This window comes from Setaria viridis, chromosome 1 (assembly GCF_005286985.2).
Source record: "Setaria viridis chromosome 1, Setaria_viridis_v4.0, whole genome shotgun sequence".
NCBI classification, from domain to species: Eukaryota; Viridiplantae; Streptophyta; class Magnoliopsida; order Poales; family Poaceae; genus Setaria; species Setaria viridis.
This window is the reverse complement of record NC_048263.2, coordinates 11313621-11330742: the sequence shown is the minus strand read 5'-3', so window position 1 is coordinate 11330742 and position 17122 is coordinate 11313621. Positions and strand designations below refer to the sequence as shown.

The following is a 17122-nucleotide window of genomic DNA, read 5'->3' as shown; positions in this document are numbered from 1 at the left end:
CCTAGCCTTGCATGGACCGCTTCCAGGCTCGAAGGCTCCCACGCGCACGCCGCCTGGCCCGTGCACCTCCCTGCTGCACCTGGGCCCACTCCTGCACCCAGCCCCACCTGCACCCCTGCTGCACCTTGCCTCCTGGTGCTCTCACGCACGCGACATGGCAAAGCCACACGTCCCCGGCCTCGCACGCCTTGCCCAAGCGCCTGTGCATCCTCCTGCCGCCGCACCTAGCGCGCCACCATGCCGCCGCTCGCCAGCCCGCGGGACGCTGTACTCGCCTTCCCAGCACGCCTGCGCCTGGCCGCGCGATGCCGCGCCGCACGGGACGCCACTCACGGCTTGTCACTGTGCGTGGTGCACCTCGACGCCATCGCGCCGCGCCACCAGCTCGCCGACAGCACCCGACCAAGCTGTCCACGTGCATCGCCGCTCGAGCATGCCACCGCGTCCCTGTTCGCCTCGCCGCACGAGCCCAGCCCCGCCACGCTGCGCACGCGGAGCTCCACCTCGCCACGCCACCGTCCTGGGCGCTTCCTGTTTCCGAGCATCCTAGCGGCTATTAACTTTGCTCGTTCTTGTGCGCCGCCCGTCGGCAGCCTGCTCCACCTCACCTCCGGCCTATAAAAAGGCCTCCATTACACTCTCGACTCCACCACCGAGCTTCCCAGCCAACTCCCCTCGCTCCCGAGCTTCCAGTACTGCTCTAACAGTCTCTCGCCCGCCATCACAGAGCCGCCTCAGTCCGAGATAAGGAGAGGAATCGAATCCCCTTGGCCTCCTCTCTGTTTTCCCCCACTTTCCGGCTGTCGCCATGCCCCGGCGCCACCTATCCCCAACCGTGCCGCCCTCCCAATCGGCGTACAAGACGTTCTGTCCTGAGGAAGAAGAAAGGTCTTTTTGAGTTTTCACCCATCCGCTTTTTCCCTGTCGCATACAGACCCTCCCACCTCTCTCAAACTTTATTCGCAGATCAGCCCCTCCACCTCCCAAAAATAATTATAAACAAGTCCTTGGTTCTCGGAGATTGGTCCTAAGTCCTGTTTTTAACCCCTAAATACACTGTTATCTCGTCATTTCATGCGCCAACCTTCCTCCAATTAATCTCAAATTTGACCACGACATCCTCCAATATATTCCCACTGAGTCATCTCCAAACTCCTTCAAAATACTCATTCCTCCTAATTTCCGTTCACGTTCACTGTTCAAGCTCCATACGTAAAGCTTTATTTTTTTATTTATTTATTGTGTGCCTAATTATGTGCGCCGTAGATCGCGGAGTCCCTGAGGAGGAGCTTGATGACCAGTGCCGCGAGCCAGAGCCCGAAGACCAGCACCGCAAGCAAGAACTCCTGGAAGGCTTTGAGGACGGCAAGTCCAATCTCACCCTTTGATGGATATTTATCCCAGTTTTCAAACACAACCTATTGGCCTATTTTATAAATTGCATATTATTTTACCACTAAAACATGGTTGGATAGCCACCCCTTGATTGCTATGATTATTCCTTGATTGTCCTAGAATTATCTCTAAATATGACATACTCTGTTTGGATAATAATTACTGCTAGAATGCTTAGGATCTTGTTACTCAATTCAATCATGACTATAATGTGTTTCGTTAAAGAATAAATGTGTGAGTGTTTTTAAAAGAAAAAATGGGTTTCCAAAAATGAAGGAACGGAATGCTTAGATAAGATGGATGGGTGTTTCTTGTGTGAAATGCAAATAAGTTGGGCTCGTACCTTTATGGTTGAGTAAGGTTGGGACATATCCATCTTGTCACTAATTAAGGACCGAGTTGATATGTCATCTTGCCTAACCCAATTATCGTGCAACCACTCGACCTTTGTATGCTGCAACGGCTTAGCATAAATCCCACTAGCTAGTCTGTTTGTCATCAGGAGAGCTGGTGAGCAACGGGAGACCATGGAGAAGGAGTAAGAACTGGGTGTACTTAGATCCGGGTTAAGACCTCGTTGGTAGGTCTTTAACCCCTTGGTTGCTTCCATGTTGACTAGTCAGTCTTAGCTAAGGTGGGTAATGGCTTTGATAGGATCTGCACCGGCACTAAGGTGATCATGCTGCGGTACCCTACTTGTGAAAAAGTGTACAACCTCTGTAGAGTTAAAACCTATCTGGTTAGCCGTGTCCATGGCATTGGACGAGTTACGGCTTGGTCACATAACTAGTGTTTGGAGATGGATGTTTTTCATGGCGTGTGTTAGATTTTGGAAGTGTCCGGCAGTTGTGGCGTGAGCTACTGTGGATGTGAAGTCCGGTAGCATTAAAACTTGGATCCTTTATGTAGGATCAACCCCACTTAATGATTCGGTTACTAAAAGAAGTGCTTTGCAAAGAATCTTTTGGAAAATGAACCTTGGCATGTGTTGAAAATTTAGCTTTATTGCAAATGAACCTTAACCTTATCCTTGATTTATCCTGTGCATATTCTTGATTGTATCACCCTTCGTGGATGGAGTTGGACTTGTTGAGTACTTTTTGTACTCACCCTTATTTTGTTGCTTCCGAGGAAGACCCGTACTTCGTCGCCGAGGACCTCAAGTAGGAGGCCGTTTCCGCACCCAACGCTGCCTGTGGTGTTGGCCTTTGCAGAATGCTTCCACTACCGTGTAGTCCCGAGTGTTGTGTCTTGACAGTAGCTTCGCTCGCTGCTGTTATTTATTTACTTATCGTTTCGGCGTGGCTTTCGCGTCCACTGTCTCGGGAGTTGTACGGTTTATGAACCATCTGTTGAATAAATATGTTATCAGCCTCCTAGGACTGATATTTGTATCACATTTAGTCTCTACTTATATGGGAACGCTTCAGGTGGTATCAGAGCCATCGTTGGCTGTAGGACGCGACCATTAGGACCGGGAAAGCCTTTTTGACAAAAATAACTGATTTACAAAAGTTCTTGCCTCCCTTGCTCTAATACAAAATGATTTACACCTAAATTCTTTCCAGATGGCCGAAGAAGGATGGGTCAACAGCCACTACTTGGAAGAGCCCGGTTTTCCCAGGTTGATGTTCGCCTGCATAGACCGCGTCGGAATTTATGAGCGCCCAGAGTACACCAGCAGGGAGTACGATGACCATGGAACCCTTCGATGTGAGATGATTATCTACATTGGAAGGAGTAGCCGCTACCCCGACATCCAGCCATGGAATGTGACTGCCACCGACTTTCGGCACAAGGACACTTACCAAGTGGCAGCCTGGAAGGCTTTGCGCTTCTTGTGCCAGATTTATGAGAAGCACATCGGCCGCACTCCGATGAGATTTTACCCGCCTGTCAAGAAGAACCGCCCGGTCTGGCTGGCCCGGGTGAGGACTTTGGAAGGACGTGGACAGCGTGAGGATGACCGTACCATTCTCCACATGGCTGCCTACCTTCTCACCTTGGATGAGCTCTACGACGAGCAGGCTACAAAGCTGAAGCAGCAGATTCGTAGAGCCGAGGACGCGGAGGTTATGGTAAGGAGACTCCAGGTGAAACTGGCGGCAGCTGAGGCACGAGCTACGGCCGCCCAAAGTAATGAAGTTTATCACCATTGAGACCCTTAAGGAGGCCGAGGATCGGCACTTCCAGGAATTGAAGGATGCCTATCTCGCGAATCGTGCAAGGAAGAGGATGCGAGCTTTTGAGGATGAGGAGGCCCCGATCCTGGATGGGATTCCTGTCATCCAAGAATCCGGCAAGCAGAAGAGCCCTGACGCTCCGCCAGCACCACCACCTATAGAGACTTCTGGGAGAGGCTCTGAAGTCGTTAGGCCACCCTCGGTGGAGGACGATGTGCTGGCACTCCTCATTCCGCCAGAGGATCACTCCGTTCAAGGTAAAGACTCACCCCGTGAGTAGGATGCCCAATCTAGAGTTGTACCCCAAGCAATGAAGCCGTCCAGAATTTGGAGTTGTACCCCCTAGCTGTGTTGTTGTACTAATCGTGTAGTGCATGTTTTGGCCCTACCCCAAGTGTTGTAACTCCCCTGTGGCAAAAATAAAATCGTTTGTGCATGTTGTGTTGCTAGTCACTGTGCTTGTCGATAGGAGATGGATCCCGTCTTTTCGAAAATACGAATTAATTAACTTAAACATCGCTTTAAACCCAAAATCAAGTCTCATGGAATTTCGCTCAAGCTGTAGATGCCTCCCAAGCGTGCCACTAGGACCTCTCCAAGTCAGGCCCATGCCACCCCTAGTGCAGAAAGATAGCTAGAACGGCAAGGACTACCCCCTACAGTGCACCACGAGGAGCAGGAAGTGAGTCAGCCTGAAGGTAGAGGAGAAAGCCAAGTGGGAGCACAACAGCCACTGTCCCCACCGGTCATTGATTTGGTCCAAGTGATGAACAACCAGACTCTTCTACTAGAAGCCTTGGTCAATGCTATCACCCGCTAGAGGCCTTGCGGGCAAGGCATGAATGAAAAGTTGACAGACTTTCTCCAGACCAAGCCACCCACTTTTAGCGGGTCTGTCAAACCTCTAGATGCAGATGACTAACTGCGAGTTATCCAGAGGAAGCTAGAGCCGTTTGGATGTGAGAGCAGGGATAAGGTTCTCTTGGCTACCCACCAGCTCATTGGGACTGCTCTAGCCTGATGGGAGAACTACTGCACAGCCACCCAGGATGCCTCCACTATCACCTGGGATGAGTTTGTAACAGCATTCCGCCGCTATCACATTCCAGCGATCACCATGAAGCATAAGGCGGATGAGTTTTGTGAACTGCGCCAAGGCAACAAGTCTATGGAGGAGTACACCTATCAGTTCGTGGAGCTGACCTGTTATGCTTCAGAGGAAGTGGACAAGGATGAGAAGAAGCAAGATATGTTCAAGAAGGGCTTGAATGCAAAACTAAGAACCCTACTTACTCCTCAGATCTACCCTGACTTCAACACCTTGATGAACATGGCCATCCTAACTGAGAGAGCCAAATCAGATGAGCGAAGAGACAACAAGCGTCGGTTCCTGGAAAGCAAAACCCACCAGTAGGACCGATTCCAGAGGCCGAGGAGTTTCAGCCATCTAGTACCCAGGTCCCAAGCTCCTATGCAGTACCACACCCAGTCCCAAGCATTCGGTTCTCATCAATCCAATGCCCAATTCAGGAGCCAAAACCCTATCAAGGCCCCACATAATTGTGCCAGTCAAGTCACCGGCAACAGTAGGGCATACTTTGACCGTGAGCTAGGGCATTTCGTCACCAACTGTCCATATGCCAACAAGCCAGCGGCATCGGCCTTCTCCAACTTTGTAAATGGACTAAGGGCAGCATTGTCAGGAGCCAACCGTGTCCCAGTCCGTAGCAGCAACAACAACAGTCAGCAGATGAGGCTACCCCAGCAGTCATTTGGATGAGCCCGCGTCAACCACATCAGCGCGCAAGAGGCACGAGATGCTTAGGGTGTGGTACTCGGTAAGTTTCTAGTCAGCTCAGTCTTGGCAACAATACTTTTTTATTCTGGAGCATCACATTCTTTTATATCATCAAGCTTTGTGGACAAGCACAACATACCTACAGTACTACTAAAATTACCCCTATCAACCCAAACACCTGGAGCTGACATTCAGTGTCAACTAGGTTGTTCCCAGGTAAAGATCAATTTAAGTGGGGTAGAGTTCTTAGCAGACTTGTAGTATTTAAGTCTAAAGGGATAGATGTGATCCTTGGAATGGATTGTTTAAGCCTACATGATGGTCCCATAGGGTGTGCAGATAAGATAGTACATCTAACCAATCAGGACGGTGTGCGAGTAACTTGTCACACTCGGCGAAGTGGACCAGACCCGATGGTTTTTAGCATGGAAGCTAAGGCCATAGAAGAAGTCCTAGTAGTAGGTGAATACCCTGATGTCTTTCCTGAAGAACTACCTTGAATGCCCCCAAATAGGGATATAGAGTTTGTAATTGACCTTATTCCTGGAACCTCCCCTATAGCCAAGAGACCCTATAGGATAGCAGCATCTGAGTTGGTAGAACTGAAGAAACAGTTAGGGGAATTACAGCAGAGTGGTTTTATTAGGCCTAGCTCATCCCTGTGGGGAGCCCCAGTACTTTTTGTCAAGAAGAAAGAGATGGGAGCATAAGGATGTGTGTGGATTATTGCATACTGAATGAGGTCACCATTAAGAATAAATATCCTCTCCCCAGAATAGATGATCTGTTTGATCAACTGAAAGGAGCCAAGTATTTTTCCAAGATTGATCTGAGGTCGGGATATCATAAGCTCAAGATTAAGGAAAGTGACATTCCGAAGACGGCCTTTGTCACACGTTATGGTCAATTTGAGTTCACTGTGATGTCTTTTGGACTATCAATGCACCTGCTTACTTCATGAATCTCATGAACAAGGTGTTTATGGACGAGTTAGATAAGTTTGTCATAGTCTTTATCGACGACATACTTATTTACTCCAAAAGTGTCCAGGAACATGAGCAACATTTATGAGTGGTGTTAGAAAAATTGAGAGCACGCCGACTTTATGCCAAATTCAGCAAGTGTGAATTCTGGCTAGAGAAAGTGGCATTCCTTGGCCATATTTTGACCGCAAAAGGAGTTGCAGTTGATCATGAAAAAGTTGAGGTTATTTCCAACTGGCAGCAACCAACCAATGTTAGTGAAATCAGAAGCTTTCTTGGTTTAGCTGGGTACTATCGGAGGTTCATTGAAGGATTTTCCAAGATAGCCCGGCCATGATGGAGCTACTCAGGAAAGATAAGAAATTCACTTGGACAGGGTCATGTGAGAGAAGTTTCCAAGAACCGAAGGAAAGATTGACGACCGCCCTAGTGTTAACATTGCTAATTATTCAATGGGACTTCGTTGTTTATTGTGATGCATCCCGACAAGGATTAGGATGTGTCCTTATGTAGGATGGGAAAGTCATGACATATGCTTCTCGCCAACTTAAGCCTCATGAGCGGAATTACCCAACCCATGACTTGGAGTTTGCAGCCGTGGTGCATGCCCTCAAGATTTGAAGGCATTATCTGATTGGGAATAAGTGTGAGATCTACACGGACCACAAAAGTTTGAAGTATATCTTCACCCAACCAGATTTGAACTTGAGGCAGAGAAGGTGGTTAGAACTGGTTAAGGATTATAATCTGGAAATCCATTACCACCCTAGCAAAGCTAATGTGGTAGCTGATGCCTTAGCAGAAAATCCTATGGACAGCTCGGACCCAAGGATGCCCGTCTGCAAGAAGAAATGGCACGGTTAAATGTGCACATTGTTCCCCAGAACCCCAGCCGTAAGCTAAGTGTTCAGCCCACTTTAGAGGAGAAAATTAGAGAAGCCCAGGGTTCAAATCAAGATTTAATGAGAATTCGCAAGCAAACTAGAGAGAATAAGGCCCTGGATTTCAGGGTAGATGAGAAAGGAACCTTGTGGTACAAAAATTAAATTTGCGTACCCAAGGAAAGTAATTTCCGACAAACCATCATGGATAAAGCCCATAACTCGGCATACTCCATCTATCTAGGATCCACCAAAATGTATATGGACTTAAAGCAGAAGTACAGCTGGAATCGGATGAAGGCAGACATTGCCCAGTTCGTTGCCCATTATGATACTTGCTAAAGAGTCAAGGCCGAACATCAGAAGCCAGTGGATTTACTGCAACCATTACCCATCCCGGTTGTGAAATGGGATGAGATTGGTATGGATTTTGTGGTGGGTTTACCCAAAACTCAGAAAGGAAATGACTCCATATGGGTAATAGTGGACCGACTCATGAAGGTTGCTCACTACTTACCTGTACGGACCACTTATGGTGGAGAAAGACTGGCTCGGCTCTATGTGGACAATAGAGTAAAGTTGCATGGTGTGCCTAGCAGGATTGTTTCGGATAGAGGAACCCAATTTACCTCTAGGTTCTAGAAAAGTCTCCATAAAGCCATGGGCACCAAGTTGGATTTCAGTTCAGCTTATCACCCACAGACCGATGGCCAAACAAAGAGAGTAAATCAAATTATGGAGGATATGTTGAGAACTTGTGTCCTTACCTATGGCAAGGATTGGGAACAGAGTTTACCCTATGCAGAGTTCTCGTACAACAACAGTTATTAGGCCAGTTTGTGCATGTCGCCATTTGACGCCCTCTACAGAAGGAAGTGCAGAACCCCTCTGATGTGGTCAGAAGTGGGAGAACGCACTTTAGTTGGACCCACCTTTATAAAAGAGGCAAAAGACCGAGTGGCCGAAATCTGGGAGAAGCTGAAAGCAGCACGGTCCAAATAGAAGAGCTACAGAGGAGATAGGAATTGAGCTTCAATGAAGGAGATTTCATCTACCTCAAGGTCTCCCCGATTCGAGGTACTCGAAGGTTTCAAGTGCAAGGAAAGCTAGCCCCTCGGTATATTGGACCGTACCAGGTGCTAAAGAGGGTTGGAGCTGCAGCATACCGTATCCAACTACCCAAAGAAATGTCAGATATACACCCAGTGTTTCATGTCTCCCAGCTAAGAAAATGCTTAAGAGTACCTGAAAAGCAAGTGCTGGTGGAAACAATAGACTTGCAGAAGGATCTTCGGTATCAAGAAGTACCCGTCAAGATTCTAGACACTATCACCAGAAGGACAAGGAATTCAGTGGTGCGGATTTGTAGAGTCCAATGGAGTAGACATGGTGAAGAAGAAGCTACTTGGGAACAAGAGGATGCGTTGAAGAAGGAGTTTCCCCATCTTTCCACGACTCAGCTGAATCTCGAGGACAAGATTCAATTTAAGTGGGGTAGGTTTGTAATGCCCGTAAAATTCACCAACTAAAATCACTCGCTAAAAATCGCTTTCAAAATCTTTCACTGCTTGAGCTCTCTAAAATCCAGTCTTCCCGGCAAGTTCACCATCCTGGCACCAAAGCCGACCGCCATCCATCCATGTTCCACTTGTATCTCTCCGCGAGTCACACCGCGTGCTGGACGGAAGACCACCGCGCGTGCCCGCAACCGTTCCTGCAATCGCCACCGCTTCTCTATTTTCTTCTTCTTATTTTCCTTCTCCTTTTCCCTTTATTTTCTCCCTTTTTCTTCAATTGCTTATTTCCCCTTTTTCCCTTTTCTTTTCTCCCTTCCTCTTTCTTTTTATTTTTTCCTTCCTCTCCTTTTCTTTTCACGTGCACCTTGCTTCTTTTTGCCTGCGCACGGCATGCATGCATGCATGCACCGTTCTTTTTTTTATTTCTTTTCCTTGGCTCCCATGCGCACTGCACTTAGCCCTGCATGCACCGCTTCCGGGCTCCAAGGTTCCCACGTGCACGCCGCCTGGCCCACGCACCTCACTGCTGCACCTGGGCCCACTCCTGCACCTGGCCCCACCTGCACCCGTGCTGCACCTTGCCTCCTGGTGCTCTCATGCACGCACCGTGGTAGAGCTGCACGTCCCAGGCCTCGCACGCCTTGCCCAAGAGCCCGTGCATCCTCTTGCCACCGCACCCAGCACGCCACCGCGCCGCCACTCACCAACCCGCGTGACGCCGTACTCACCTTCCCAGCATGCCTGCGCCTGCCCGCGCGACGCCTCGCCGCACAGGACGCCACTCACGGCTCGTCATTGCGCTTGGCATATCTCGACGCCGCAGCACCACCCCAACAACTCGCCAACAGCGCCCGACCACGCCGTCCACGCGCATCACCGCTCAAGCACGCCACCGCGTCCCTATTCACCTCGCCGTGCGAGCCCAGCCCTGCCACACCGCGCACGTGGAGCTCCACCTCACCATGCCACCGTCCTGTGCACTTCCTGTTTCCGAGCATCCCGGTGGCCATTAACTTCGCTTGTTCTTGTGCGCCGCCCATCGACAGCCCGCTCCAACTCACCTTCGGCCTATAAAATGGCCTCCACTCCACTCTTGACTCTACCACCGAGTTTCCCGGCCAACTCCCCTCGCTCCCAAGCTTTCAGTGTCGCTCTCGCAGTCTCCCGCCCGCCATCGCGGAGCCACCTCCACGAGCTGCCTAAGCCCGAGGTAACGAGAGAAATCGAATCCCCTTGGCCTCTTCTCTGTTTTCCCCCACTTTCTGGCCGTCGCCGTGCCCCGGCACCACCTGTCCCCAACCGTGCCGTCCCTCCTTTTTTCCCGTACGAGACGTTCTGTCTCGAGGAAGAAGAAAGGTCATTTTGTGTTTTCGCCCATCCGCGTTTTCCCTTTCGCATACAGACCCTCCCACCTCTCTCAAACTTTCTTCGCAGATCAGCCCCTCCACCTCCTAAAAATAATTACAAACAAGTCCCTGGTTCTCGCAGATTGGTCCTAAGCCCTGTTTTTAACCCCTAAATACACTGTTATCTCTTCATTTCATGCACTAAACTTCTTCCAATTAATTCCAAATTTGACCACGGCATCCTCCAATATATTCCCATTGATTCATCTCCAAACTCCTTGAAAGTACTCATTCCTCCTAATTTCCGTTCACGTTCTCTATTCAAGCTCAATGGGTAAAGCTTTATTTTTCTTTTATTTATTGTGTGCCCAATTTTGTATGCCATAGATCGCAGAGTGCCCGAGGAGGAGCTTGACGAACAGTACCATGAGCCAGAGCCTGAAGACCAGCACCGCAAGCAAGAACTTCCGGAAGGCTTTGAGGACGGCAAGTCCAATCTCACCCTTTGATGCATATTTATCCCAGTTTTTCAAACACAACCTATTGGCCTATTTTATAAATTGCATATTGTTTTACCGCTGAAACATGGTTGGATAACCACCCCTTGATTCCTATGATTATTCCTTGATCGTCCTATAATTATCTCTAAATATGACTTACTCTGTTTGGATGATAATTACTGCTAGAATACTTAGGATCTTGTTACTCAATTCAATCATGACTACAATATGTTTCGTTAAAGAATAAATGTGTGAGTGTTTTTAAAAGGGAAAATGGGTTTCCGAAAATGAAGGAACGGAATGCTTAGATAAGATGGATCAGTGTTTCTTGTGTGAAATGCTAATAAGTTGGGCTCGTACCTTTATGGTTGAGTAAGGTTGGGAGATACCCATCTTGTCACAAATTAAAAACCGAGTTGATGTGTCATCTTACCTAACGCAATCATCATGCAACCACTCGACCGTTGTATGCGGCAACGGCTTAGCATAAATCCCACTAGCTAGTCTGTTTGTCATCAGGAGAGCTGGTGAGCAACGGGAGACCATGGAGGAGTAAGAACTGGGTGTACTTAGATCCGGGTTAAGACCTCGTTGGTAGGTCATTAACCCCTTGGTTGCTTCCATGTTGACTAGTCAGTCTTAGCTAAGGTGGGTAATGGCTTTGATAGGATCTACACCGGCACTAAGGTGATCATGCTGCGGTACCCTACTTGTGGGAAAGGTGTACAAACTCTGCAGAGTTAAAACCTATCCGGGTAGCCGTGTACACAGCATTGGACGAGTTAGGGCTTACTCACATAACTAGTGTTTGGAGATGGATGGTTTTCATGGCGTGTGTTAGATTTTAGAAGTGTCCGGCAGTTGTGGCGTGAGCTACTGTGGATGGGAAGTCCGATAGCATTAAAACTTGGATCATTTGTGTAGGATCAACCCAGTTAATGATCCGGTTACTAAAAGAAGTGCTTTGCGAAGAATCTTTTGGAAAATGAACATTTGCATGTGTTGAAAATTTAGCTTTATTGCAAATGAACCTTAGCCTTATCCTTGATTTATCCTGTGCATATTCTTGATTGTATCCCCCTTCTTGGATGGGGTTGGACTTGTTGTGTACTTTTTGTACTCACCCTTGTTTTGTTGCTTCAGAGGAAGATCTGGACTTCATCGCCGAGGACCTCGAGTAGGAGGTCGCTTCCGCGATCAACGCTGCCTGTGGTGTTGGCCTTTGTAGAATGCTTCCGGTGCTGTGTAGTCCTGAGTGCTATCTCTTGACAGTAGCTTGTCTGGGTGCTGTTATTTATTTACTTATCGTTTCGGTGTGGTTTTCGCGCCCACTCCCTCGGGTGTTGTACGGTTTATGAACCATCTGTTGAATAAATGTGTTATCAGCCTCCTGAGACTAATATTTGTATCACATTTAGTCTCTACTTATGTGGGGATGCTTCACATTTAAGGTGACATTTAGCACACTTAAGCCGGATTAATTTGGGTGGTTCTGCCATAACAGTAAACCCTGGAAGAAATCTAAAAAGGGCAATGCAAGGCCTCACTCAATGAATTGGGCAAAAATTACCGCCTCATTGGGATAGGACTCCAAAGGGCAGGCGTTGCCATATGCAGATCGCCAATTGATAAAGTCCTGATCTTGGAGTAAATTGGCGGTTATGAGCGCCTTGATATCCTCCTCTTTCAGAGTTGGCCGCTTCCAGGCACAGACGGGATTTGGTGGCGCGGTCTAATCAATTTTCCTATACTTGGGCGCCGGCAACTACGGCTCTTTCTTCTTATCATATGTTTTCTTCTTCTCACCTTCACCTAATTTGGACGTAGCAGCTTTCCTACCATCCTTGATGTCATGAGCTTCTTCTGTCGCATACGCTCGAGGGCTGCTTGGTGGGAGGACAGCGGTGCTAGTGTTCGGAGATCGAACAGTTGCGGCGGCACTAGGGCTAAAGTGTGAAAGTTGGAAAAGGCAAATGGCATGGGTAAAATGGATGGGATAACTTCCTCCGTTATTTATCACAGCGGCACGGTAACAATGATGCAAATGAAGGGATTTTAATTTAAAAGATCCCTTGAATTTCGGACACCTGATTGGCGGTTACCTTTATTTCAAGAGGAGATAAGATCTCCTTCTAAAGATGGTCACATTGACCAAAGGTTGACCCTTATACCTACCAAACTAGTTGGCTAAAGGCTCGGGGGCTATATGCCACGTGTCCATCGACAAAAAGTTTTTCTTTGGGTTTTAAGGGGAAAATGATGCAAATTACAGATTGACCCTTAGCCTGATTCTTTGGTTCAACCTAAGTCTCGGGGGCTACTCCATATGGAGTGCGACTTTTATCGCACTTCCATATAAAATTCAAGATTTAAGGACATGAGACTGAGTTAAACGAGACTTGAGCACATTCTAATCGCATGGTAGTTTTTGGGTACCTTTGAAGATTTAACAAGATGAAGTACTCGAAAAGCACCAAAACTAGTCGGTGAAGTCTGCAAAAGTACTCGGAACGACTGTATTTGACTAAAAAGTACTTGAGGGCTTGTCGTACATACATCTATGGGCCCACCAGAAGGTTTGGACAGTCCTAAATATGGGGTTGGACACCGGGACTCATCTGACATGGAGACCATGGTGCAGGATGTCGTAGTCTACATGGAAAGACAAGAACTAATCGAGGATTAGGAAAGTACTCGTTGTAATAAGAGTAGAACTTCTCTAGTCGTATTCAACTAGTATTCTTGTAACCAACCGACCTAACCCTGCCCCCGGTAATATAAGGTGAGGTAGGGACCCTCCAAAGCAATTCAATTCAACCAACACACAAGATGTAAGGTATTACGCAATCTAGCAGCCCAAACCTGTCTAAATCATGTGTGTGCGTTTACCTTCAAGTTACTAATATCAACGAGCCCCACTAACCAAAACACTACCTCGCGCACCCACCTCGGTAGGTTGGCGGGTTTAAACACCGACATGACCTAGAGGAAGCTCTGAGCGGTAGGATAGCGAACAGTGGTCGCGGTCGAGACGGCGACGAGGTGGGGCAGGGGCGCCACCCGTCGGGGCGGTGGTGGATCTCCGATTGGGCTGTGGAGGTGGTGGGGCATCAAGCTTCAATCTATTAGTGTCGGCAGTGGCGGCGGCGCCATCGGAGCCGGGGGGTGGGGGGGGAGGTCTGCGGGGGCGAGCGAGCTCTTGCGATTTCTTGGGTGGCGGCGGCAGTCGTGACTCGCGACAGGATAAGGAGCCGGGTAGCGCGTGGGGAACAAGATGAGGAGAGAGGAAGTCCATCACAGCCGTTCGTTTTTTATCCGATGACCACAAAATTCGAGTGCCGAAAGGCCCCTTCAGTACTCGAGTATCACGTAGACACGCCCTAATAATAATAAGATGTGGATGCAACTCCGATACATGTCTTGGCGTGGAGTAGGTGGCCCGGACGTGGTCCGCGAGCTCCCTTCCCAATGATGCGGGTCAAACCATGCATGGACGACGTGGTGGAGCTCAGCTCATGGAGATTATATCGATCGTTGCCCAACTGTCGCTGACGATGCACGCGTGCCCACCGGCCGTACGTCGTCGAGCCACACGGTGGCCCAATGCAAAGCGGCCACAGCTGGCTCGCCGAGCTGGCCAAGAGGCCCGTTCAAGCAAGGCGGCCTGCAGGTTGAGCTGGCGGCCATGCATGGTGGTGGCCATTGACGCCCTAGCTGATGAGCTGCATCCGGCAATGGTGTCAAGCCGTGGTTGAAGGTGACGACACATCAGTTCGCAGCTGACCGATGGAAGTGCGAAGAACTCGACGACAAACGTGGTCTAATGGAGAGAGTAATTCGATCGCGCGCAGATCCCATCTGTCTTTTCAAACTTTCTTTTGGTACGTTTTCGCTTCCGACTTTGGGCCGGACAGCAAGATCGATCGATCCATTACAGAGGCACTAGCTGGTGAAGGGAATCCAATGCACGCACACACCACATGCAGATGCACTGCAGCCAGCAGTGGGCCTAGCTAAAACTGGCACACGGGGGCCCAGTACCGCGGTAGAGCACAAACGGTACAACAGGAGCCAGTTAGGGCCCGAAAACAACAGCACACGAGCACACGACCCCACTCCTCCGATACATGCCAGAGGTACGTAGTACGGCTAGCAAGATACTTACCTCCTCAACAATACAAGCTGAATTCACTACCAGAAAAAAAAACTAATTCAACTAATCGAAGCAACTGCTCATTGTGTATTGATCGATCATGGAACAAAGAATCAATGATTGAATTGAACCAAAACTGCTGGCAATAATATACATGTCCTCACACTGCGAATGAATAAATAATAGGTACACATGCAAAAATTATAGGCTTACATACACATACATACAAAGCTAACCGGTCTGCATAGGAACAGGTCGATCGATCGAGAGCAACAAAAACATTGTGCATATATGCAGGAACAATGGATGGTGATGTGATGATAGAGCATGATTGCGCATGCGGAGCCGAGTGATGTCTCTACCTAGCTGCGGGCTGCAAGATGAACCTGATCAACCCTAGCTAGGCGGCTGCTGGGGTGACCGCAGCTTCCGCCGCTGCCTCCGGCTCGGCTGCTGGGGTGACCGCAGCTTCCGCCGCTGCCTCGGGCGCCGGCGCCGCCTCCGCAGCGGGCTCCGCGGCAGCTGCATCAGCAGCGGGTGCAGTCTCGGCCGCGGTCTCCTCGGTGGCTGCAGCCGGAGCCGCCTCTTCTTTCTTCTCCTCCTCCGCTGCAGGAGCCGCCTCTTCCTTCTTCTCGCCGGCCGGGGCTTCCTCTTTCTTCTCCTCGACAGCGGCGGCGTCCTTCTTCTCGGCTGCTGCCTCCTCGGTGGCGGCGGCGGCGGCGTCCTTCTCCTCGGCTGCTGCCTCCTCGGCGGCGGCAGGGAGCAGCGTGGAGACCTTCTCGAACGTGGCGAAGATGGGGCCGGACAGCAGGGCCGGGCCGACCTTGGAGATGCCCTCGCTCACTTGCTTGGCGCCAGGGAACTCTGATCGATCAACGCGCATGTAGCAGATAGCTCGTCAGTAATTCAGTACAGTGCAGGTGTATTATGCGACTACAGTTCATTGATGAGTGATGTTGTAGCTGTATGGCTGTCTGACTGGCCTACTACTCACCGATCTTGGCCAGATCCTCGAAGAACTTGGTGATGGCGGCCGAGTTCTTCTTGATCCCGGACACCTTGCCCCTCTCCTTGATCAGAACCTGCGTTTGATCATCACTCATCAGAAACGTAGTACAAAAGATATGTTTCAGTCCCTCAGATTCAGTGCCTAGTACTCTGACAACGTACGGAATGCGTACGCGCAGCAACGATTAATTCCACGGAAAAATCAAATTTGTTTCAAGAGAGAAGAGACAGCATGATTATGTGTACCTTGAGCGGGGCAGGAGCAGACTCGTAGATCTCGACGACCTTAGGCTGGAGATCCTCCTTCTTCTCCTCGAACTCGCCATTGATCCCCTCCTGCACACAGACGCGCACACCCGGCCACGAACAATGTCATCATCCATGCATCCACCTCGCGTTGCAGGGTAACAGGCGAAATGATGACGACGAAGACGAGAAAATCAGAACCGGCGACTGACCTTGGACTCGTCGAAGGACTTGAGGAGCTCGGCGGCGGCGGCGGCCTTCTTGCCGCCGGACTTGGCGAAGACGAGCTTGATCTTGGGCAGCACCTTGGACTTCCAGATATCCATGGCGGCTCGGCAATCAGGCAGGCAGAGGAAAGGACACGACAGCTACGGCAGGGAGCAGCAGCAGCAGCAGCACAGGCTAGCAGCTAGCTAGTGTCTATGATGAGTGGCTACAGATCATACGTGAGGTGGACGCGGCTGCTGTGCGGCAGTGTTAATGGCGGCCAGGGGGTACGCCGCCCTCGGTTTATAGGGCTCGCTGCCGCCACAAGAGCTCTGGCGTTGCGAGGGATTTGCGGGAATGCCACTGCCTGCGCCTAATTATTGGGTGCGGGGGCGGAGAGACACGGCCAGCAGAGCAGGGGAGAGCACAGAGCAGAGCAGAGACGGGAGAGGTTAGCGTGATTGGCGTGTGATGATGATGCTGAGGGGTGCAGAATGCAGATGCATGCCCTGAGATTACCAAATTGTCCATGGACTCTGATCAGGCAATACACTGCATCAGGACTTATCCATTGTCTCTGTTGCAGCAAATTTGTTGCGGCTGGCATTATACATTTTTCATATTGGTCGGTGAAACAGAAGGCTATTTTCACCCGATTTTAATGAATATAAAATGATATTTGCAAAAGACATTTCCAGTGACAGCACACGACAATTAAGATTGGACCATCGTCAATCGCTTCGTTCTTTGTTATCGTGAAACCGTCTTCTGGCTTCATACGAGCAGCGTACTCTCTGATCAAACGACCAGAAAGTACGTGGAAAAGAGATTGATGATGACGTTTTAAGCACGGGATACGGCACCTGTTTCTCCAACCTCTGCCTGCACACTGCAGAGACGATCGA

The 17122-nt window shown here is 49.6% G+C and overlaps 1 protein-coding gene across 1 annotated transcript; it reads right to left on the bottom strand.

The window, feature by feature from the left end:
* Positions 1-14859: 14859 nt before the first annotated feature.
* LOC117842367 (plasma membrane-associated cation-binding protein 1) lies at positions 14860-16549 on the bottom strand. Its single transcript, XM_034722828.2, has 4 exons — positions 16223-16549; positions 16011-16100; positions 15751-15838; positions 14860-15620 (listed from the first exon to the last, which is right to left on the bottom strand). Exons 1-4 carry the CDS (start codon positions 16334-16336, stop codon positions 15157-15159), a joined length of 756 nt encoding a protein of 251 aa, XP_034578719.1. The 5' UTR covers positions 16337-16549; the 3' UTR covers positions 14860-15156.
* Between the last annotated feature and the right edge of the window lie 573 nt (positions 16550-17122).

What these genes read in the sequence shown, in the direction of transcription:
- LOC117842367 (XM_034722828.2), bottom strand. Translation starts at nt 16,336, where the DNA reads ATGGATATCTGGAAGTCCAAGGTGCTGCCCAAGATCAAGCTCGTCTTC. An exon ending in CTGCTCCTGCCCCGCTCAAG is followed by an intron (nt 15,839 to 16,010) that starts GTACACATAATC and finishes GATCAAACGCAG; the next exon opens with GTTCTGATCAAGGAGAGGGG. An exon ending in CGAGGATCTGGCCAAGATCG is followed by an intron (nt 15,621 to 15,750) that starts GTGAGTAGTAGG and finishes TTGATCGATCAG; the next exon opens with AGTTCCCTGGCGCCAAGCAA.